The sequence below is a fragment of the Papaver somniferum genome, chromosome 9 (genome assembly GCF_003573695.1).
Source record: "Papaver somniferum cultivar HN1 chromosome 9, ASM357369v1, whole genome shotgun sequence".
In the NCBI taxonomy this organism is placed as follows: domain Eukaryota; kingdom Viridiplantae; phylum Streptophyta; class Magnoliopsida; order Ranunculales; family Papaveraceae; genus Papaver; species Papaver somniferum.
In genome coordinates, this window is record NC_039366.1 from 39,271,045 (window position 1) to 39,295,144 (window position 24,100).

A 24,100-nucleotide genomic window follows, 5' to 3' on the forward strand; every position below is an offset into this window, starting at 1 on the left:
ATCTTGTTGAGCATGATCCATCTAGCAAACTTGAAGACGAAAGTTTTTAATCAATCTTAAATATTTGTAGATCCTCTTCAGAGATGAAATTCCAAATAAAACCAATATTCTTTTAAACACCTTTGAACGAGAATCTTCTTTCTTTTAAAACTTTTCCTACCAAACATATGCCCCATTGGTTATCCTCGTTTCCTCCTTGCATTGACATTGATTTCCTTCTTTGTTCTCTCCTCCTCCACTTTAATAGTTGTATGTTTCATCTTTGTTGTTATCACAGAAACATCTTTGTTATGACCTTGCGATTCCATTGCTGCTTTTGGATTTAAAATCCTTTTTTTTTTTTTGGGTTTACAAGTTGTATATGAGTTACGGTTACAGAGTTTAGGTTTATAACAAACTAATCTAGGGTTTAAAAGATTTGGATGATTTTTCATTGAACAATTCTCGGCATAATTAGCTGCACTATAAAAAATTTAGCTTCATCTCGAAAAGAAATAAAATTTTCAAAATAAGTCAATAAGATTGTGGGTGGGGGGGGGGGGGGGGGTGTGGGGGGTGGGGGTGACCTTATTTTAAATTCAGTTTAAATTTGAATTTACATGCATGATCTCTAATGTTGGATCTGTGAGTTTTTCGTTGTTAACTCGCTGGGTATACTACTAAGACACTCTGACTCATCATCATTCCAAGTTTTCTTTTATGATAATACTGAAACCATTTACTTCCAGAAGTATCACAAGAACTACGAAAAACGCTAAGGCCAACACTGGATTGAGGGAAAACGCCATGACTGAAGAACTCCTGCAACACTCGAGAGAGAAAAGGAAGTTTAATTATCCATTTGATAAACTCCAATGCATATTCTCTAGGTTCTTGCTTTAACTCCATCAGAGTTCGAAGTTCCTCCAGGTGCCATGATGATGGAGCGTCCACCAAATCTTCTGGATCGGAATTTTCTTCGTCGGAAAGACACGTTACTGGAGACATCTTGTCAGTGATTATATTGTCAGCATGTTGCCATGCTCGTCAGACGATCATGTCGTATCCTGGATCCTCCATGATTATGTAAAACTTGGTTTGTATCCAGGTTGAACCAATCTTCATATTCAGAGTGATGTATTCATAAGCATCCATGGGTGTTTCTTCATGGTCGCTGATTGAGATAGGAGCATGAGTAACTTATTGTCAAGTGATACCCACAGATCTGAGTGTCTTCAGTGGGATAATGTTGATGGAAGTACTAGCACCAATCAACGTTATCCCAATTCGTTTCCTTTTCCTAAATTTGTTTTCTTTGAGATTGACTGTTTTAAGAAGTCCTCTGTCGTACATCTCTTTTTATGTATCTAAAGGTTCATGAGGTATCTCCGGGATAGATAGATGTTTTGCTGACAAGATGTGATTAAGAGCAATGAACATATCTTTCCTTTATAACTTTGACAGATAGATCATTTCACATATATGTTCCACCAAGGATTGAATTACTTCATTGACATGTTGCTCAGAGATCATTGACAGGTTGCTCAGATATGAATGTCCTGATTGGGAGAGGTCCTTGTGCACTCTTTCAGTCCCCACGTGAAGCTCTCCTTATTCAACCTTATCTTTGAAGATACTCTTCAAAACATTACAGTCACTTGTCGGGTTATTGACGAACCTATGAAAGCGACAATACCTAGAATTCTATATTTCCTCTTTAGTCGGCTATCTTATGATAAATGGGAATTTGATTGCAACATCTTGGATCCAGACTTCCAGCAATTCGATTACTTCTTCCATTGGAAGCGAGAAGTTTGATTCTGTCTGATCATTTCACGTTTGTTGACGCTGGATCGGAGCTTGTGCATTTCGGGTTTTGATTATCCTTGCTTTGTGCTTTCGGGGGATCTTGGGATATTAGATCTGCATGATTTGGATGTTGTTCCTCTTAAGAGGTGGATTTCCTCTTACTTCTTTCAAAAACAATGTTCATGGAAGGTTGGATATTGTACTTCTTGTTAACAAGGAGTCTGCTACCGCGAGTCTCACGAGGTTCATCGATCTATGTAAGTTTTTCCCTTTCCAGTAAAGCAGGTGCAGTGGTTGCTGATCGCTTATAGTTGCTTCATGAAGTTCCGAGAAAGTCTGAAATCAGAGATTTTCCAATAAGGCTTTGTAAACCGGGATCATTGCATTGATGCACAAGTCTAAGAGTTGATGTTCAGTGATATTTAGATCATGAAAATCCAAAGCTTGGACTCTGAACCTTTTCACATAATCATTGAGGTTCTCATTGTTCTTCTCAAACATCCTTCCCAGATCAGAGAGGGTGACTTGTTCTGAAACAAAAAGTACTTATGTAGAAGGCGTTAACCACTTCACCCAAACTGACGATGCTTCCTGACGCGATATTTTTATACCATGTGTATGCTCCTTCCTGTCAGAGACTTTGAAAACTCCTTCAGACGGACTACGTGGTTGTACTCATGCTCACCCAATGATTCTAAGAATCGTTAAATGAGCTCCCGAGCATTGTCTGTTCCACCATAGAGTGTGAATATTGGAGAAGTGTAACCTTTGGGAAGAGGAACTCTTTGCGCGTCAGAAGGATATGGAGGTTGGTGACGGTGGACTGATGGTGTCTTATCCTTCACACGATCCTCCAAAAAGCGCTACAAGTCATCATGAGTGGTGAAGCTTGGTTGACCCTTCGTTAGTGGATTTCCTGTAGTGTTGTAGACTTCATCATCTCCTGGAACATGGATTGGGGAGATTTCATGATCAGCGACTGAGGAAACTTGCATAGCTTTCTCTTTCTCATGTTGACATAGGTCAGACGACAATTACTTTGTCAAAGTCTTCAGATCATAGATAAGTTAATTTTGTTCCCCACTCATATCTCCTTGAGTCTTAGCAAGGCTATCTTGCGTCTGCACAAAATCAGTTATGGTACGTGGATTATTCCTCACTTCTTTATGAGCACAGCCAGAAAGAGTACTGTTAACCTTGTTGTTTTTGGTATTAGTATTAATACCGACATTATTGATTGGAGAGGCGGCATCAATAGCATCATTGTTGGAAACGAGAAAAGTGATTGGAGTACCGCCATTGTTGTTAGTTCTTGCATTGTTAGGGTTAGGATTGGGATTGGTAACTGAGCTTGACCTAAGATTGTCCATTTTAAACGAATTGGGATTGCAACCGAGAGATTTTAATATCCCACTGTGGTTGCCAATCTATTGATGGGAAAAATGATTTGTTGTGGAAATTTGTGCAGTAGGAGAATCCTCAATTAATCAAATTCCCTAAACCTTTCAGTTCGGTCATAAAGAGGGATGAGGGTCGATCTATAGGAGGGAAGTTTAGAATTGTGTAAGATCCATGATGATTGATGGATGTGGATATGTTGAATTCTCCGTATTGGAGACTTATACAAATTTGATGGATTGTCGGTAAATCCTGATCAGATTGGTTGAGTTTTATTCAGTTAAATTCGAGTGAGTTAAGTTTAGTTTTCCAATCATAGGTTTTTAAACCTAGATATTTATATTGCAGGAGTAGTTAACACATTGAACTCCAGTAAGTGTAACGGTTGAAGAAGAGTAGAAGAATGGGGAAGTGGGAATCGTGGTTGAACCAGTTCCACATTGCGTGGGATACTTTTTGGTTGTCCATCCGCTACTTTGCTTACTCCTTCAACTGCGAGAAAGACTTACTCATATTATCGTGGATGTACTGTTACATCGTACATGTTGTAGGCCGCCAGACCAAAACCCTAAATATCCCTCATGTGACATGATTGATGTCTCATGTATGTGAAGTCTGCAAGGCAGACGTGCATTTAATCGGTCAATTGTTGACATGGCTAGACCGTGAGTCTTAGCCTTGGCGAGTCGAGCATAATTTTCGAATGTAATATGCTATGATGAATTGAGTATAAGATGTCTGCTGAGACCACAATGATGCATAAACGTCGAGTCTGATCTTGACTGAAACTCTCAATTTTTCTTGCATGAGCAATTAAGATTCTTTCTTGAACGTCCAATATTTTAGAATATTAAAATAATTATATTTATATATTTATTGGTGAAAAAGACCTAATGGTCGTGGGACCATTTGATTTGTGTTTTTTTGTTTGTTTGGAGAATCGAGCAATATTTGAAAAAATATGGAGAACCGAGGGTTTGCTCGAATGCGTAAGTCAGGGATTATGGAACAATAATAATATAAATTAAAAAAACGGAGAGGTGTGGGACCGGTCACGGCCAATGCATGGCCACCCGGACGGTGGGCCCGGTCACGCGCCTCTTTTCTTTTTCTTTTTTGCTTAGCTCTCCATATCCTCATTCGTCCATATTTTTGAGCGCCTGTTTGTGCATTGTTATTAAGTACAACCGCACCATTTTCTCGGGGCTTACTCGGTGGTGGCCTATATTCCCAAAAGGTGAATATCCATTACTAATCCATGGGATTCTGAAAAAGCGGAGGTACAACAACCACACCCAATATTTCGTTTAGGAAATCTGTATGGACAAAATCTAATATAATTCCAAGAGAATCAAATAGAGAGTCATACTTAATCAAGGAAAATACATCCAAGAGTTATATCTTTGTTTCTAAATATAATCAGCAAATCAAACAGATAGAATCCGCGAGCCTGATTATTATGAGAAACAACTTGAACGGTATCAAAAATCAATATTCAAGTGCCAATCAATGTATATCAACAACCAAAGGTTGGATTATCTAATTGATTGAACTACGCACAACCTGTGATATTTCAATTATATAGAAAATATAATGTGAAAAAGAAATAACACACACACCAGGAATTTTGTTAACTAGGAAACCGCAAATTCAGAAAAACCCCGTGACCTAGTCCAGATTTGAACACCACACCGTATTAATCCGCTACAGACTCTAGCCTACTACAAGTTAACTTCGGACTGGAATGTAGTTGATCCCTAACTAATCTCATACTAATTAAGGTATACTCGCGTTCCTTACGCCTCTGAATCCCAGCAGAACTCTATGCACTTGATTTACTTAGCTGATCTCACCCACAACTAAGAGTTGCTACGACCCAAAGTCAAAGACTTGATAAAAAAATTTTGTCTCACACTGAAAAGTCTATTGAATAGATAAATCTGTCTCATACAGAAATACCTACGAGTTTTTGTTCCATTTTTGATAAATCAAGGTGAACAAGAACCAATTGATACACAGTCTTATATTCCCAAAGAACAACTTAGTAATATCAATCACCTCACAATGATCTTAACCGTATGGAAGCGGAACAATATATTGTGGAATCAAAAACGATGAGACGAAGATGTTTGTGACTACTTTTTATCTTACCTACCGGAGATTGAATTTCAAGCAAATCTTAGAAAAGATAGTACTCAATACGATAGAACAAAGTAAGATCAGAATATGCAACTACAGAGAAAATAGTTGGGCCTGGCTTCAGAATCCCAATGAAGTATTTAAGTCGTTAACCTATAATGGTTTTAGAAAAACCTAGGTTAAAGGAGAATCGACTTTAGTCGCAACTAGTATCACACAGGAGGTGTGGGGATTAGGTTTCCCAGTTGCTAGAGTTCTCCCTTATATAGTCTTCAAATCAGGGTTGGCAATCAATGTTACCTTGGTAACAAAGCATTTAATATTCACCTTTAGATGAAAAACTAATTAGATTCAAGCTAATATCTTTCAACCGTTAGATCGAACTTATCTTGTTAAACACAAATGAAATGTGACTTCATTTAGATATGAGTAACCGTACCTAAATGTGTACACCTTGTTGGCTCAATAATAGTTAACCGAAGTTAGCCATATGAATACTTTCATATCAACCTTATTCATCTTAATTACAACTAGTTATGGAGTTGTTCAATTGTTTATATTCTCATAGAAGTATACAAGAAACAATTGAAGCAAAATCGATTTTGATTCACTCGAATCAATTCATGAACATTATAGCCACGGTTTGCAAAAGATTATATTCCTTATCAAATAAATGTATTTGTTCATGAACAACCGATTTTAGAACATAACCCACTCAAGTATGCAAACGGGCACGCATACTTAGGGTTCCGGACTTGGTTTGTCCGCCAGTATGCAAACGGGTACGCATACTGTCGTTCACGACCAAACTCAGTTGAATTCCCGGACTTGAACTTACGTCAGTACACATACGAGTATGCATTCTAAGTTCCCGGACTTCAACTGTTTAAACCAGTACGCATACAGGTATGCATACTAAGTTCTCGGACTTGGAATAACATGCAACATCATACAAGTACGCATATTGCGCTATATCCAATCAATGGTTAATTGTTCTAAACTCCATTTTAATCATTGAAACATTCTTAGAAGACGGGAATAGCTGTCTCACACAAACTATTAGCGTCAAAGCAATTTTTAAGTGGTCAAACGATCAATACGAAACATTCCGAGTCTACATCAAATGACTGCATCACACAAATCATAAAGATTTTTGTTTGTACCCTAAATATTCTACACCAAAAATGGGCTAACTTAGGCCTACATAGATCCTCTTATTATCTAAGTATGGTTCATTAGGCCCTAAAAGCACTCTATGTGTAAGCCTATGTGCAACAAAGTAAACAAAATAGCTAGCTAGGCCTCATAAGGTTTGTACATAGAAGCCCATGTGCAATGATCCAAGTCAAGGCAAGGAGGGACCAAATCACCACTTCCACGTCAGCGAGAGGTGACACGTCAGCACGCCACGTCAGCAAGGAGGCGCCACAGCAGCGTGCCACGTCAACAAACAAAGTTTCCACGTCAGTAGTGACCGCCACGTCAGGAACGTTGACCTATAAGAGACTGACACGTCATCAGCGAAAGCACAGCCAGCAGCTGACTGGACGCTGACGTCAGCAGGCACCGATGCAAAAGAATATTTCGTTACAGTTACTAACACCGTCAGCATATGCCAGGAATATTCCGTTACCGTTAACAACATTAGAGTATGACGTCAGCAGATGGCGTCTAGATGACGTCATCATCGTCAGCAGTAGCAGCGGCCGGCGTCTTCATAATTTGGGCCAACCCTTTACACCTTTTTTGTTTAACCCATGAGGAAGATTCTGGAAATATACAGGGCCAGTTACTGCAGGAGGCATGCAAGGGCCAGTTACTGCAGGAGGCATGCAAGGGCCAATTACTACAAGAGGCATGCATGGCTAGTAATCGCAATTCATGCTTGCATCTAAAAAGAAAATTTGTAAACATATAAATGGACGTTTTACAACCCAAAGAAGGTATGCAATCTTACCCAATCGGAGGTTTTTTTTGCAGGTACCAACCCCCCCATTACTAAATCCAATTGGAGTTTGAAGCAGCGTTTCGATTCTCAGCAAAATCATCATCAAATTCGTGTTTGAGGTAGAAGTAATTTTACCATACAAACAATGTTACCAGGCGATTTTCACATGATCATCTTTTGAATTTATCAAGAATAAAAGATGAACTTGGTTAAAGCAAAAGATTACCAACACATATTTCGAGAAATATGTAAGCGAGTTAAACTCAACTCGAAATATCAAATGTGTATAAAGTAAAGTTTATATAGCTATATGACTTTTGTGTCAATAGGAGATAGAATAGAAACAAACTTCTGATTGATATATGGAGATAAAGTAAAGTCTCCATATACATTTTGTTCATGAAGTTCCACAAGCTCCTATTAGTAGTTCTTCGTCTTCAATCGATGAATGCCGTGAAGTCTAAATCTCAACTACACATTCTATCCTAATCCGAGACACAACTATAAGTAGGCTAGAAATCAAGACTTATAGTTTTTACAACTAAACTTGACAAACAAGCTTGAGATAGCAACGCTTGCGAGTTCGACCGAGAAGTTCTCTAACAGATTCAGCTGAGAAAAGCCGTGAATTGAAGTAATAATATATTATGATGAAAATAGAATATTTTCTAGGAATTCAATTGATCAATACTGCACTGGAATTAATTAATTGATAGCTCTATACTGGCATGCAATCTTTCTGGGAGCATTATATTCATTTGAGAATCGAGGTATGAGATTTAGAGGAATCATACTCGTTCTGAACATTTATTTTGCATAGTCATGGAATATTTCCGACATCCTGAAGACGTTATTGCTCTATACTAGTGGTAAATCCACCTGGGATCCGTCAAATCATTCTTGATTCAATACAGAAACGTATACCAGAATTGTTCAGTATAAATGATGAAATGCGCAGAATATTGAAAGCTCAACACAGAGACTTTAATAACTACATATCCATGTATGCTTTGTAGATGCTACATACTCAGTCAGAGATTATCATGACATGTGATTTTATATCTGAATTTTAAGATATGGATTTCATATCTTCGTCTGAAGTTAGGTCATATATATACAAAACTATAATTTTACGATTTTAGTTGTCATAAAAACTCCACCATCAACATTCTTATGATATATGTCTAAAACAGAGGAATTCCTTAGTCTTTTCCTCCTCGAGATGGCCTCCAAACATTTTGGGACATGCTCTAAGTGTTTCCCGTCCTCTTGCTCTTGAATCTTTTTTAGTTTTTCCTTTCGTTCTTCTGGTAATAGTTGGTTAACGCGAGCTTCTTCCTCAAGTTTCTCTATCTTCAACTTCTTAATATCCACCTTTGGTGGTTCAATAAATGTGTGATTTTGTTTTTCACATTGTAGACTAGCTATGCGTGCCCATTATTGGTTAGTAGGACCCTTGGAAGATCATTTCCTCAGTTGATGTTAGTATTTTGATATTCTTCTTCATAATTTGAGTTTTGTTTCCGGTTTCTATCAGAAAAATGATGTCAGGATTATATGATCTCAAAAAGTTTTTAAGATGGTTCCTTGTTATTTTATTGCCAAAACCACAAACATTTTAAGATATGATTTTCATTTTGATAAGAGATTGGTAAAACTCTATGCCAGATATATATTTCTAGCAAAAATAAATATTATAACAAGAAAGGATTATAGTACCATTGAAATTGGTTTTGAGTTATAAAAGAATGTACCTGATCCTCTCCTGATTGACTTGCGAAAATTTGATTAGATACCAGTGTTAGGATAGTAGTTGCTACTGACATTATGCCAGAAATGACTTGGTTGTGTTGATGAGACTCAACTTGGTTAGTATTTTTCTGCTCTAGCATTGCGATCATCAATCTCAACCATTTTTTTCTTTTTCTTCAGTTATTAAATATTTAATTGCCGCACCATCTTTTGGAGGAACAAATGGTTTAGCTTTAGTATCTTTTCTTATTGCATGATTTGGAATTGGTTTTATCTTTCTTACTTGCCCAATCCTTATGGATTCTCTAACACTACGAAGTTATAGGCTTATTGTGAATCTCTTGCGAATTCTCAGCTCTTTTCTTACATTATGTTTTTGAGTGATTAAGAACATAATAGTCAAGGCATATATTGTAAGAAAAATTGGTTTCATATAGTGTGTCATGTAGCTGTAACAATAAGAATACCTATTATTAATGGATTATGGAGGTTGATGTTGACACATACTTTTTGGAATTCACCAACAATAGGAATTTGGTGGTTCAAGTGTTATCACTTCTCCCATTACATATCCTATGTCTTTCACAGTTTTCGCGTTCATAAACTCTGGAAGCAAAGCCTTCAATTGGATCCAGAAACATTAAGTTTCCCAATCTAGATTTTGGTGAGCAAGTCCATCAAATAGTCGTGCAACACCACGAGATTTCCTCCAATACTCCAAGGTCTCTCATCAAACACCTTGTTGAGCATGATCCAACTAGCAAACTTGAAGACGAAAGTTTTTGATCAATCTCAAATATTTGTAGGTTCTATTCAGAGATGAAATTCCAAGTAAAACCAATGTTCTTTTAAACACCTTTGAACGAGAATCTTCTTTCTTTTATCACTTTTCCTACTAGACATATACTCCCTCCGTCCCACTATTACTTGACCTATTTACTTTTAAATTTTGTCCCATAATAGATGACATATATCACTAAACAAAGAGATATTTCTAAAATTGTTCTTTTAATTGATTATAAAAAATATAAGAAATATGCATACTTTGATAGACATGTTTATATTCGTTACGTAGGTGTTTTAAAATGCTTTTCAATGGTATGAAGTTTACGAACATCCGTGGTGTAGTTTGAGAGATAAATCATTCCAAAATTTCACTAGTTATTATCTATAAGGGTATAATTGTAAAAAATACTTAAAAGTACTCTTTTTCCTTCGTTGCCTTAAGAATTGTACGCAAACTTTAGGTCATATAATAGTGGGAATGAGGTAGTATCACATTTTTTATCCTCATCTCCTCCTTCAGCATTGACATTGATTTCCTTCTCTCTGCTTTCCTCCTCCACTTCAAGAGTTCTATCTTTCATTTTTGTTGTTATCACGGAAACATTTTTTTTTGACCTTGCGATTCCATTGGTGCTTTTGGATTTAAGATCCATTTTTTGGTTTGATAGGTTGAATTCATAGATTGTATGTGAGTTGCGGTTACAAATTTTAGGATAGCAGACTGATCTAGGGTTTAAAATTTTTTTGGATATTTTTTGAGTTCTCGGCATAATTAGCTAGGTTATAACAGATTTAGCTTCATCCCAAAAAGAAATAAAATTTTCAGAATAAGTCAATGAGCTTGTGGAGGGAACCTTATTTTGAATTTAGGTTATACTTGAATTAACACGCTTCATGATCTCTGATGCTGGAACTGTGATTTTTTCCGTTATTAACTCAATGAGGTATACTACTGAGACACTCCGACTCATCATCATTCCAAGTTTTCTTTGTGATAATCCTGAAACCATTTACTTCCATAAGTATAAAAAAAACTACGACAAACACTAAGGCCAACACTGGATTGAGGGCAAACGCCATGAGTGACGAACGCCCGCGACACGCAAGAGAGAAAAGGAAGTTGAGTTATCCATTAAAATGTATAACTAAAAAGCTTGATTTTTAAAACTGCAATGATTTATAAACCGGCAAATTGTTGAAAATGATAGAAAAGCTCTAATGTATGAAAGATTTAATTGAAAACATGATAAAACAAAGAGATTTTAGATGTAAATCAATAACTACCGATGAATTCTTTGTTCTTCGTAAGTAAAATAGGTTCAATCAATAACTACTGATGAATTCTTTGTTCTTCGTAAGTAAAATAGGTTCAAGCTACCATCTTCGCGAAGCTATTCCGCCTTCTTTATTCTTGTCAGGCAACCTCATATACGTATTAATGAGAAATATGAAAATTCCGGCAACTAAGCCGAGGCACCATTCTTAACAAAATAGTCTTATGGGATGTGGTATCTAAGAAAGACGTCATTCATAACGCCAAGGCACCTACATCCGGTCTATCATCCCATCGGGCGAGCACCTTGTGGTAGAAAGTTGGGGCCAAATAATGAATCCTATTTCGAGGCATATTCATTTATTTTTTAAGGTACTGATTCATTATCCCATCTAGGGTGGATTTATAATGTGTGTCTAAATGGTAGTGTAATTACCTATATATCCTTAAACTATTTAAATTACTAAAGTTCCCTTACCCTTAAAAACTTAAAATTAAAAATCAAAATAATCTTCAAACATAAATATATTGGAATCTAATTCAATCAATCAAGTAATCAAGCAAAGAAAGCACAAATCAAAGTGAGCGACGTTGGAATGAGAAATCCAAATCCCGACTGCTCTCAGATGTATATCAGGAGTTATTTGTAACAAACTCATTTTGTTTTTGGTTGATTTTATTTTGTTTGATCGATAGAATATGATTTTAAAAATGAAATTAAGGTTTACAGAGGTAGGCTCAACTCAAAAAAGTCGTGAAATTATCAGACGAATCTAGCCTTATACTTCGTTTTTAATTTTTCAGAAGATTAGTTTGGCAAATCTTGGAATATCAATTTTGAGTTGGACCTAGTATATGATTTAGGAAAACATTATTTTCGGCTGATGCAACTTTGCTAGATTTTGAGACGAACTTTTGACTTGAATAAATTCAAAAAATCGATAATGTTTGTCTGGTTTGTACATTGCTAGGTTTTGAGCCGAACTGTTGACTTGAATAAGTTTTGGAATTCAATGATGTTCGGTTGATGCGACTTTGCTAGATTTTGAGTCGAGCTGTTCATCTATGTATTATACGAGTTATCAGCCAAACCTCTTTCTGGTTCGTCGAACTTGCACGTGAAAATTCAGATTTTAGAGGAATTTTAACCTTTAATCAATCTTTAACGTTACTAATTAATTAATATTTTTTTTAGACCAAAGAAAAATTATTAACATTACCAATTAATCATTATCAGACTAATTAAGTCTAATCATAACCATTAAGACTAATTAAGTAAGGGTAGTTATGCTATTATAAAAAAAAAGAATGGATATGGAGTGATGGTGGTTTTTATCTGGGGACGTTATTTTGACACCATTAGATATGCCTAAAAAAAATCAGGATGCCTCAAAACAGGCTTCCAAACGCTCATCCCTACGGGCCAAAAGAAGAACGATTTTTTGGGGACCATGGTTTTTTTGGGGGGACCATGATTTTATTTTGGGTAAAGACATTAGAAGTAAATCTAGGTCACCCCTTATCTAGATATTTATATTAATACCTAAATTACCCTCCTGATTAATTTTGGGTGATGATTAGTGAATGATGTAGTTAAAAACAATTAGTGAGATTAAATTAAAAGATGGGTTTATTATTAGTTGAGTAGAATTATTGAGAGAGTAGAGTTAGAGAAGATGAAGGAGAAAAACATGGAAAATAGATTTTTTTTCCAATTCACTAAGTTTGAGGATTCAAATGATGAAAACTCATCTGATTTTTCATCTCCATCCTCTCCTAGAATATTTGTTTATCTTCAAAATGATCCGGATTTGAATCGGATTTTGAACAGTTCGGTTACTTTATATGAAGAACAAGTAACCGAACTCATCTGAAGCTGTAGTTCGATTACTTTATATGAAGAACAAGTAACCGAACTCATCTGAAGCTGTAGTTCGGTTGCCCCGTGAGATGAACAAGTAACCGAACTCATCTGAAAGTGTAGTTCGGTTACTTTTTCCAAACACGCAGGTTACCGAACTCTCTAATAATAGAATTTCTAGGAGTTACATCGTTATGTTCGGTTGGTTCTCAACTAACCGAACTTTGGTGTACAAAGTTCGGTTGGTTCGCAAACTGCATGCACTTTTGATCTAACCTAACTTTACGTAATATAAGAGTATATAAGTTTACATAGTTCGGTTCTTTCGCAAACTTGAACCTAACAGCTAACCAACCGAACTTTGAGTTCGGTTTCTGCGATAAAATTGTGAAGTTACCGAACTTAACAAACAAAAAAAATGTGAAGTTCCAGCGTCTATTGGCTAAGTTCGGTTACTTTGTAGTTTTAATTTTTTTTTTGAAAAAACCGAACTCTATTGGCTAAGTTCGGTTATTTTGGAACTCAAGATAGTGGCCACAACAACACAGTTCGGTTAGATTGGTTTTTTTTTTTTTTGTCGGTTCTAAGGGTGGAGTTCGGTTACTTTGTAGTTTTAAATTTTTTTGCGAAACAACCGAACAGAGAGTTCGGTGACTTAGTTTTAAATCCAGAACCGAACTGTTCTTCGTGTTCTTCATTTTCAAGAAGGTCGGTTAGTAAACTAGGGTTTTTTGGAAAATCGGCCTAACCGAACATGACTCTGTAACTCCTACTAAAACCCTATTTTGATGATTTCTATTCGATTGAAGCAATTAAAATAAAATTAAAGTGAAGGGTTTGTTGGAAAATACCTCCGGAGTGGTCCCATGGCAGAATCAGGCTGCGGCTGGCGTCTTTTATACTCGATAAAATTATCATGTAACATAATTTAATTGTGATTGCATTGATGTTGTTACATTTCTTAAATAGGCGGTGGTGGTGGTGGTGGGAGGAGGTGGTGGTGGTAATCGGTGGTTGGTGGTGGTGATAATTAGAGGTGGTGGTGGTGGGAGGAGGTGGTGGTTATATATATATAGGTGGTTATTAGGTTAGTTTTAAATTAAATTAGGTTAAGGATAGGTTAGTCATTTCAACGTTTTAGGACACCCCTTATCACTACAAGGAAGGTGGCCTAATAAAATCATGGTCCCCTCAAAAAAGCCATGGTCCCTAAAAAATCATTCCAAAAGAAGAACAGTGTTGCCTATACACCAAGCCCAACTTACATCACCATCCCATTTATATTTGTAGAAATTGATGTTTGGTCCCAAAGTTACTGGGCTTAGGACGTTTTAGTCCATCCATCTGAAGCCCAATACATTTTGGTCCAAAAAAACCCGTCCAAAACAGATTACATTTTGGTAATGTTACTGTTTTCAACAATACTTTTAAGGTGTTTGTGGGTCTTTTTGGAATATTTTTCACGGATAAGATTGTCAGGCGTCCTTAAGTTTCTGTGAAGTTGAATCAAAGTTTTAAGGTTTGGGGAAAAGAAATTCATGAGAATTTTAGGGTTTATGTTAGTAACAACAACAAGAAAAAAAAAAGAAGTAAAGGAATACTAGGGTTAGGGAGTTTAGATTTCGAGTCTTGATGTATGTATGGGAAAAACAAGCAAAGAACAACTTAATGAAATATATTTTGTGGATGATTAACTTTTGATTTCTGTGTTGTTTTTCATCTTTACTTGCTGGCTTACTGCTTCATTTCAAGTTTCAGTTATTTATATGTGCATTATTGTGAACACGCACTTGAACTTATGATTTCCTAAGAGAAGTTATGTATATCTCTCATTGAACCTTGCAGCAAAGATTTGCCTAGAGTTTCAAGCAATTGCTCTTGCAACTTGATTTATGACCACCCAAAGCTTGGTAACAAGAGAATGATTTCTCACAAATGTTACATGTGAATGTATCAGAAGAAGAGAATATTGGTGTTTGCTTCTTGTTATTGTGGTTCAATGTACATTTTCTTCAATGTTTGTCCTGTAGTATATCTTTCGCTTTGATTTATTCTTTTTAGCTGAATCGAGAGAATATTTATCAGACAACACTTACACAGCTGCATTAGAGCGTCGACTGCTTATTTCTCACTGAACAATGGTTCTACTTTTTCATCAGATGTTAGAGAAGAATACGATGATACTGATGGCGTTTTCTGCCTCTTTTGGCAGTTTAGACCATTGGGTCAGAGACTTGAGAACATCTGATGATATCCCATAAGCAGATGGAAAGTTCTTTTCTCATAGAAAGTAAAATCTGTAACTGCATTAGATGAATAATTGTTTGCAATGATTTTTCTCCACAGGGGACTAATACTATTGTCTTCTTCTCTGGGGACTAATCATATTCAGATGGTTGCCAAGTCAGCTGTCAAGAAGAAATGGAGTGAGCTTTTAAGTAGAAGAGAATGGTGCTAAGAGGGTCTACATAAGAGAATTGTCTTTATTTCTTTACTAGGAGTCAGTTTGGTTTTTGTTGATTAGGGATATCTGCAGTCTGTTATTTTGTTTCGCCTTTTTTTTTGCGCATCCAGATTCAAACCTGGGTGCTTGATAGGCGGTTGGCTGTTTAGTCGAAGTTCCTTTAAAAACTGAAGTTGGATTTTGGGTTTTCAAGTTTCTGCTCACAACTTTTTAGTTGCTTAACCCTGTTGATTGAAAATCGTATTTCTTTGATATTGTCTTCAGAGCTGTACCATAAAGTGCCTTCTTGTTTTGCTTTATGTGTCATCCTTTGGAAGACGGCAGATTCTAGCACTGGTTCACTTAGGTGAACACTGACAACGCTTTACCAGTTGTGCATCCCTGGAAAGCTATGCCATTTTATTGTGCAGGCTGTAATTGTACATTTATAATCCTTGAACTGACCTGGGACTGTAGCTTTATACTCTGCCTGAAATGCAGGGTCAGATTCGGTTCAGGGTTTTTGTTCATTTCTTCCAATTCAGTTTGAAGTGTTCTATATCAACAACTGAAGTTGCTATGTGATGAAATGTGTTATTATTAAAGGTGATTGTGTCGAGCTATATTGCTCATCACTGCCAGAAGGTGATTGTGTCGATCTATTTTAACAAGTGGTATTACCATTGTTATTGCCTTGTGGAAGTTTGAGACCACCAAGTACTACTGCACAGTTATTGATGCTCCTGGACATCGTGACTACTTCTCAAGCTGATTGTGCTGTCCTCATTATCGATTCTACCACTGGAGGTTTTGAGGCTGCTATCTCAAAGGATGGTCAGACTCGTGAGCACGCTCTTCTTGCTTTCACCCTTGGTGTCAAGCAGATGATCTGTTGTTGTAACAAGGTATCTCACAGTTCTTTTTCTGTCTATGAAATTTGAATTTTCTAATGCTGTGTACTTCTCACAGTTCTTTTCCTGTCTATGAAATTTAAACTTTCTAAGCTTGTATATGCTTCCCGTGGCTAACTATTATGCCTTGTTTTGTGTTTGTGTTTATAGATGGATGCCACCACCACCAAGTACTCAAAGGCTAGGTACGATGAAATTGTGAAGGAGGTCTCATCTTACTTGAAGAAGGTTGGATACAACCCAGACAAGATTGCCTTTGTTCCTATCTCTGGATTCGAGGGAGACAACATGATTGAGAGGTCCACCAACCTTGACTGGTACAAGGGACCTACTCTTCTCGAGGCTCTTGACAATATCTCTGAGCCAAAGAGACCCTCAGACAAGCCCCTTCATCTTCCACTTCAGGATGTTTACAAGATTGGAGGTATTGGAACTGTGCCAGTGGGACGTGTTGAAACTGGATTCATCAAGCCTGGTATGGTTGTTACCTTTGGACCCACTGGGCTGACCACTGAAGTTAAGTCTGTGGAGATGCACCACGAAGCCCTTCAAGAAGCTCTTCCAAGAGACAATGTTGGGTTCAATGTCAAGAATGTTGCAGTGAAGGATCTCAAGCGTGGTTTCGTCGCCTCCAACTCAAAGGATGACCCTGCCAGGGAAGCTGCCAACTTCACCTCCCAGGTCATCATCATGAACCATCCTGGTCAGATCGGTAACGGTTATGCTCCAGTTCTCGACTGTCACACTTCTCACATTGCTATTAATTTCGCTGAGATCCTCACCAAGATTGATAGGCGATCTGGAATGGAGCTTGAGAAGGAGCCCAAGTTCTTGAAGAATGGTGATGCTGGTATCATTAAGATGCTTCCAACCAAGCCCATGGTTGTGGAGACCTTCTCTCAGTACCCACCTCTTGGACGTTTTGCTGTTAGGGACATGAGGCAGACAGTTGCTGTTGGTGTCATCAAGGAAGTTGAGAAGAAGGACCCAACAGGAGCCAAGGTTGCCAAGTCTGCTGTCAAGAAGAAATGAAGTGTGCTTTTAACTGGAGGGATGGTGCTAGGAAGATCTACAGGAGGGACTTGTCTTTGTTTCTTTACTATTAGTCAGTTTCGTATCTTTGCAGTCTTTTTTTTTTCTTTTGTTTTGCTTTGTGTCATTTTCTGGAAGACTGCAGATTCTAGTTCTGGTTCACTTTGGTGAACACTGGCAATGCTGTTCCAGTTGTGCATCCATGGAAAGCTATGCCTTTTTGTTGTGCAGGCTGTTATTGTACATCTACAATCCTTGAACTATGACCTGGATTCGGTTCAGGGTTTTTATCCATGTCTTCTAATCTTGGGGTTTCTAAAGGAGATGAAATCTGTAGCGAGAGAGAAAGAGAGAGATTGCTGTTGTATGAACGAGCGATTATGAGAATATGTTGCTGGTTCAGAGATTATGATATTCAAGGACTACCAAACGGACAGATTACACTAGTCCTAGTGTTTAGAACGGTTGTGAACCCTGAATGATGCTTTTACTGGGGACAGGCAGATACCATGTTTAACACCGACTGGTTGGCCTGACCTAATATGACTAGCCCGTAAGATGAGGTAGCAATAAGTCGCGCTAAATTTCATTGCAAAGCTGCAAATGTAGTGCTGGTTTCAGGTTATGCCATATGGTTGAGACAGAGGTGCGTCAATTGTGGCCTCGACTTACAATTTGTTATCATATCCATCAGAAGTTGAACTGGAGTAGGACGAGCATTTTAGTGCGCACCATGATAATACAGCATTTGAGCAAGCTCATACAAACGCCATGAGGCACACTAACTGGAGTAAAATGCATGATACACGCAAGATAATTCCAGTGATTGTTTTTAATAATTTCAGAAGCAAACCTTCACCGAGTCGATATCATTACTTCCTTCCACCATTCTATTAGTCTGTTGAATTAATATCTGCAAACAAGAACACACAATCCCAAGCCCATCAGGCTCTTCACAAGGGCCCTACATGATGCTTCTTCAAAAACTTTGGAGCAGTTAGCAGTACCCACGGGATAGTTGCAAAAGGCTGGAAACAAAGACCAACGTGAATACACCAGTGCTTCTGTGCTCCTTGTTGAGTATATCGGACCCTCTTGCTCAAGCTTCAAAATGCATGACACAAACAGTTAAGACACATATAGAGGAGAAGGAAGTGAGGGAGGGGGAGAACATTTGTGAATTAGATTCATACCCTCTGAGATTTCTTCCTTAAGAATTGGACCATCTCAAGAATTGACTTTGTAAAGAAACTTAGACTGGCTCCAACTGTATAGTGCTTCAAGATAGGAAACAACCTAAGACTACTCTCTGACAGATCTTCTGACTCCAGATTGAGCGGTAAAATACTCAAAAAAGCTTCAGGTTCTAATGCACCAAGAGCTGAACCAATACATTTGTGTAACTGTAGATCAAATATGATATGGATGTTGTTAACTAGCCAACCATCAATGTATAAGCTTGACGCAATTTAACATAAGTTACATCATAGGGGAATCCAGTCTACCGGTATGCATACGGGTCTAACAATGCGGATCATACGGTCAATAATTGGAACCAGCAAGATCAGATAGATAGGCTTGTCCAAAAAACCTTAGATAATTTTGCACACACACAGACCCCTCAAGTATATAAAGTTTCATGGTTTCCCGTCACATGTAAACAAATGCAATTAAGAGATATATGGTGGTGTCTCTAATATGGTGGCGTCTCTAATATGGTGGAAGGTTTATATCGAAGAAAATGTAAAAAGCCAAATTCCGTAATCGTGATATACTGGACCCAACACGTACATATTTAAGCACTAAAAAATATTGTGAAGAATCTTAATCTATTTAGTATTTGTCTTATATATCCCCCGCAAACTAAATTATTTCTAATGACAAATTTTAAGGTGGTCTAACATAAGCAAAATTACCTAGTAAAAATGAACCTAAACAAAGTGATTCATTTCAAAGGTTGCATCTGATCTAGGTTACCTGTTTCCTGTATGCAAGATCTTCATCTGACTGGTCCTGGATATCTGCCAGGCTCCTTAGGGCTCCCCTCAATAGATAGATAGATATGAAGAATGATTTCCTGATTGTTTAAGATAGGTTATTCCCAACGAAGTGGCATGCAATACAGGATTCACATAAATATAAAATCCTGAATGCAGAAAGACACCTTTTCCACTTGCTTATATTTATACTTCTGAAAATATATTTATATTTGAGAACAAAGGTGACAGAACGAATTTATCATTGCGGGTAGGTACCTATTTTATCAAACATAGCGGAGACAACCTGAAAAGCCAAATCCAACATATGATTATACTTATATCCAAGCAAGCTCTCAATGATGACACGTATTCTCTCAAGAATAGTTTTCTCAGACTTTCTTGCTTCTGCATCAGAGTTCAACACTGTCTGATTTACTCCTTGCTTGATCAAAACCTCATCGATACAAGCATGTATCAGACTCTTCAATGCCTCTGCAGCCGCAAATATCGCCTCTTCATGCTCACATGCCAAAATTTCTGCTCATGGGTAGAAGATAGAATGCTCATCAGATTTTTAAACCCTAAATGTGTACTCAAATGTAACGAGTATATCAAGTAACAAACCTGCTAGTGCTCTGGACAGGTCAGGGAGCTTAACCACACAGGTAAACTTTTCTCATACCAACATCGAGCAAGTGTGCAGTGAATGTCATGCTATCAGCTGTTCGGTTGCCTTTGTGGACAGCATATGCTAGCGACCCCAAAAGATCTCCTAGAACTTCTGGAGGAACTTCTGACAACGGGTTGATACAAAGTGCATTCAAGCAAAAGTCTATTCACAACACGTTGATCTAGATCCAATAATGATGACTTGGAACAATAAAAGGACAGTCGTAAGTTCTTTTTGGCCACAAGCAAAAGACAATTCTTCAAACAATGTAGTATATATAAGAACGCCTGAGCTCCTCCTGACCCACCATCGGATGTACTAGCTGCATTGGATTTTTCAGCAAGTAGAAGATTCCTCTCAAATATCCTTGTGATACCTTCACAAGCAGGTGCCAGCATTCCTGTTCCTTTAAAACTTTATAGTACATCGTGAAGACACATATGACACTCCTTCCTAACCCCTTCATGTCCACCTTTTATTAACTAACATTTGTAAGTGTATGAAAGAACAATTTTTTCAAGATGGCCAAGTTCATCTAAGGCGCCATTCAAATCTAATTCATATTCATGTACATCTATACATAATAATACTAATTGATTATGCTAGAACTTTGTAGTATATTCTGTAGACACAAATGACACTGCTTCCTAAGTTCAGCTAAAAAATTACATGTATATAAAAGGCAAAAGATGGTGCATTTTAAAACATGGCCGAGTTGATCTAAGGCGACGAATGATGATATGAGATTAAAGAACCAAAATCAAAATCATAAAGAATTATACCTTATCCCTGTGATCCGAAATGAGACCAAAGGACAACTTCATACAATTTCTCAATCTCAGTCCAATTCCCTTCTTTACCACCAACATCAGTCTAATACCCCAAACATTTCAACCCAGAAATCACTGAACCAACTTCACCCGATCCTACCACTCCTTTTCAAAATCTTCAAAATCGGCCCACTCGCTTCACTTCTCTTCTTCCCAAAAATCAGTTTAGAAATCCTCGGTTAAGCTGTAATAATATGCTCAGATCAGATGGATTTGATTCTTCAGATAATTTAGGTAAAGATGAATTAGTTTCACAGATACTGTGTTTTTCTTTTTTTTTTTTTTCTGTCGATTATTACCAACACTACTGCACAGAGGTGTATCCTGAATATGAGTCCTATAAAAACCTCATACTGTGGTACCTCAACTCAAAAACTGTCGCATGATGATAAACGTGTCTTTTGGGCCCAAATTAGTTTTTTTGTTGTTCTTTTTTTTTTGTTGGATACATAAGCGGGGGGTCACAGGAACCCAACCGAAAAGAAAAGGAGAAAAAATTACAACCAAAAGATTATAGACTTTAAGTCACCATTACCAACAAAAGGTTATAATTTTCAAGAGTATAAAGCATAGTTTGGCTAAGTTTGCTTGTGTAAGTGGTGGTCCAGATTTCATCCCACGAGACATAAATCTACAGCTGAAGTGCACTCTAGGTACAAGAATTACTGCGATTATGCGTGGAGAATAAATGTTCATAAAGATTTGCCGCTGGTTTTTTTATCAGACTTTCTATATTCTTCTATGTCGTTCTCTCTAACCAATTCCGGTCTCACTTTGTAGTTTTGGGTTCCATAATTCCATTTAAGTCTTTTTCGGTGGTTTTTCTCTACAGTGAGGTAAGCCCTTTTCTTCTATTCTTTGTGTAATTTCTTTTTTGTTTGTAATTACTTTTTTTTGATCGATTTAGAAATTTTTTTGATCGATTCTTTCTGTAATTTCTGTACTGACTTTTTTCCCCATTGAAATCGTCTGTGTTTGATCTTTTATTGATTTTATTGGGGAGGGTATTAGATATTTATAGTCTTTTACTTATAATCATCTTAGAAAATCAGGTTTTTGGTGTTCGGATGAATCGGGTTAGGATGATACAGAATCTGGATATTACCATGAGTAAAAGCACGTATCTTAGGACAATCTGAGGAAGTGATTTCAGTGATTGAGGTTAGTTTAGTTCACCAATACATCTTTTGTAATCAGTTAGGTTTACGATCTTGAATGACTGAACATATAATGTCAGAGTTTACTGGGAATTAAGTATCCAAAAGAAATGTAAGCTAATATGTGAAAGTATAATATGCCTGCCTTTCTTCACGCCCACGATATTGCCTGTGTAGTTTTGCATTTGTCTCTCTACCAATTGATAAGTTATTCTATTGTTATCTTTTTACAGGGTGACTAAAATGGTGAAGGATGTCATACTAGAGGCTGATGGGTGATGGTGATGCTAGGTATTATTTCATCCATTATTACGGGTGTTGAGACTTTAGAGAAAGGACATTGGACGAGATTACTTACTCATAATATGTACAAAGATGCCTAGAGGCTTTAGATGGCTGATTATTGTGTTTTTGATGTTGTAAAAATTAGGAGCCTTTAAGAAGTCATGTGCAGGTATAACCTTGGACATATCAAGAGGAGTAGTTGTTTTTTACTGCGGAGGATAAGTTACAATTTTCTCACAGTATGATGAGATTAGTGGGAGCGCTTCGTGCCAAATCACTGGCTTGATTTGATATAATATTACTTTAGTTTACATATAACTTTTAATGTTCAGTAGCATTGGTTACCGGTGTCACTTGATATGATCTATGTTTGTTTCTTAAATTTATTTGAGACTGCTTAGGCGTGCTATTTTCCCTTTGTCGCTGATTTCTTCCTTTTCTAATCTAAGAAGTGCTGCTCTGAAGTGTATATAGATATAGAGTATAAAAAAAGATTGGACCTTTACACGAAGGTTGGCATTCTGGATTAAAAATTATTTTCATCTTAAATTTAAGGTATACCTATCTCTTCGAATGCTATAACGGCACGCAAATGGACACTTGCGGTGATGTTTGTGTCAAGGTTGGCATTCTGGATTCACAAATTTGGGGTTTCTAAAATCAAAGCTTCCGTCAAAACCTCAATTAGATAATCTGGATCATTTGTGTTAAGTTATACCTAAAATTTGTTTCTTGATGTATGTTTGATGTTGGTTTCTAGCCTTTTTATGAATAATTTCTGTTTCTAGCCTTCTTATTAATAGTGGATTTCAAATTTGAGGAACCAGTGTTGAGAATTCTCAGTCAGTTCTATATTTTTTTAGAGCTTATTCTGTGATTTTAATTCTTTGTAATTCTAATATGAGTAAGCCATGCACTGGAACTGTTGGCATAGAGTTGTAAACCAATATTACAATGTTGTTTCTTCAATTTAAAGGACACTATTTTTGTATAGTGAAGAGCAACTACTTTTGTTCACAGCTATGTGGTTCTGATCCTGATGGACGGAATACAAAATGTTCGTCATTTATATGTCCAATGATCATGTTTTGAATTTTAATAAGATTCAACCATTTGAATACCATTAAGTTCTTGGTTGTTCACCACTTTTCCTTGATTACAGTTTTGACATTGATGTTGTTTGTCTTGATTTTTTTTGTTCTTTTAGGTGTCTTCCAGAAATGAACTCAGATTAGAATCCCAAAATGCTGCCACATTTGAGATGACGCTATGACCGTATACATGGAGATTAAAAGTTCGAAAATAGATATAGCCTTTCAAAAGGCAAAAAAAGTTCTTAGTGTAATTCCTCTTATCCCTTGAAGCTCCATGTCCATAGTAATCAATTGCTTATCTTTTAAGTAATGTAAGACATCTGGGTCACTGGCTGCGTGATTGGAATGATAAGAGCAATTTCATCACACAAGCAGACTTTCATTTTCTTAGGAAACATCGAATGAAATAGTGAGCATTCATGTTGGGCGGTGGATTTCCCAAGATCCAATTCAACAGTTCCTTATATTAGGAAAGTTTGGAGTACCTAGACAAAGCAGTCTAATGGGCATAATGTCCAATCCAACCCAATCCACTCAGTTATAACGAGTGGCATGTGAGTTAGGGGCAGGAAATGGAAAGTGTCCTGTCCTTGATGACGTCAATTATTATGGGATTCTTCTATTGCTTGGTAAAGTCGAACCTGACCCTGAACCTCGATAAACGAATGTTCGATAAATGAATAATCTTGCCAAATGAATAATTTTCTCCGGTCTCGATTTGGGCCAAGGTGATAAATGAATACCCTCGTTTAAT

The 24,100-nt window shown here is 37.0% G+C and overlaps 1 protein-coding gene and 2 long non-coding RNA genes across 4 annotated transcripts; 2 read left to right on the forward strand and 1 right to left on the reverse strand.

Moving 5' to 3' along the window:
- Positions 1-15,987: 15,987 nt before the first annotated feature.
- LOC113310543 (elongation factor 1-alpha-like) lies at positions 15,988-17,354 on the forward strand. The gene is made up of 2 exons (XM_026559244.1): positions 15,988-16,293; positions 16,450-17,354. The coding sequence occupies exons 1-2, from the start codon at positions 16,126-16,128 to the stop codon at positions 17,329-17,331; spliced, it is 1,050 nt and encodes a 349-aa protein (XP_026415029.1). The 5' UTR covers positions 15,988-16,125; the 3' UTR covers positions 17,332-17,354.
- A 624-nt stretch (positions 17,355-17,978) lies between these two features.
- Positions 17,979-18,725, reverse strand: LOC113309346. The gene is made up of 2 exons (XR_003340535.1): positions 18,525-18,725; positions 17,979-18,435 (listed from the first exon to the last, which is right to left on the reverse strand). It is a non-coding gene; the product is annotated as an uncharacterized LOC113309346 (long non-coding RNA).
- Positions 18,726-21,522: 2,797 nt separating this feature from the next.
- LOC113308900 lies at positions 21,523-23,681 on the forward strand. Of its 2 annotated transcripts, none has more exons than XR_003340166.1 (3): positions 21,523-21,646; positions 22,201-22,258; positions 23,460-23,681. It is a non-coding gene; the product is annotated as an uncharacterized LOC113308900 (long non-coding RNA). The 2 variants fall into 2 exon arrangements; XR_003340165.1 differs by lacking the exon at positions 23,460-23,681 and adding an exon at positions 22,398-22,517.
- Positions 23,682-24,100: the final 419 nt, after the last annotated feature.

Coding starts and splice junctions, on each gene's coding strand:
- LOC113310543 (XM_026559244.1), top strand. CDS start 16,126: ATGCTCCTGGACATCGTGACTACTTCTCAAGCTGATTGTGCTGTCCTC. Junction 16,294..16,449: donor TGATCTGTTGTTGTAACAAG/GTATCTCACAGT, acceptor TTGTGTTTATAG/ATGGATGCCACCACCACCAA.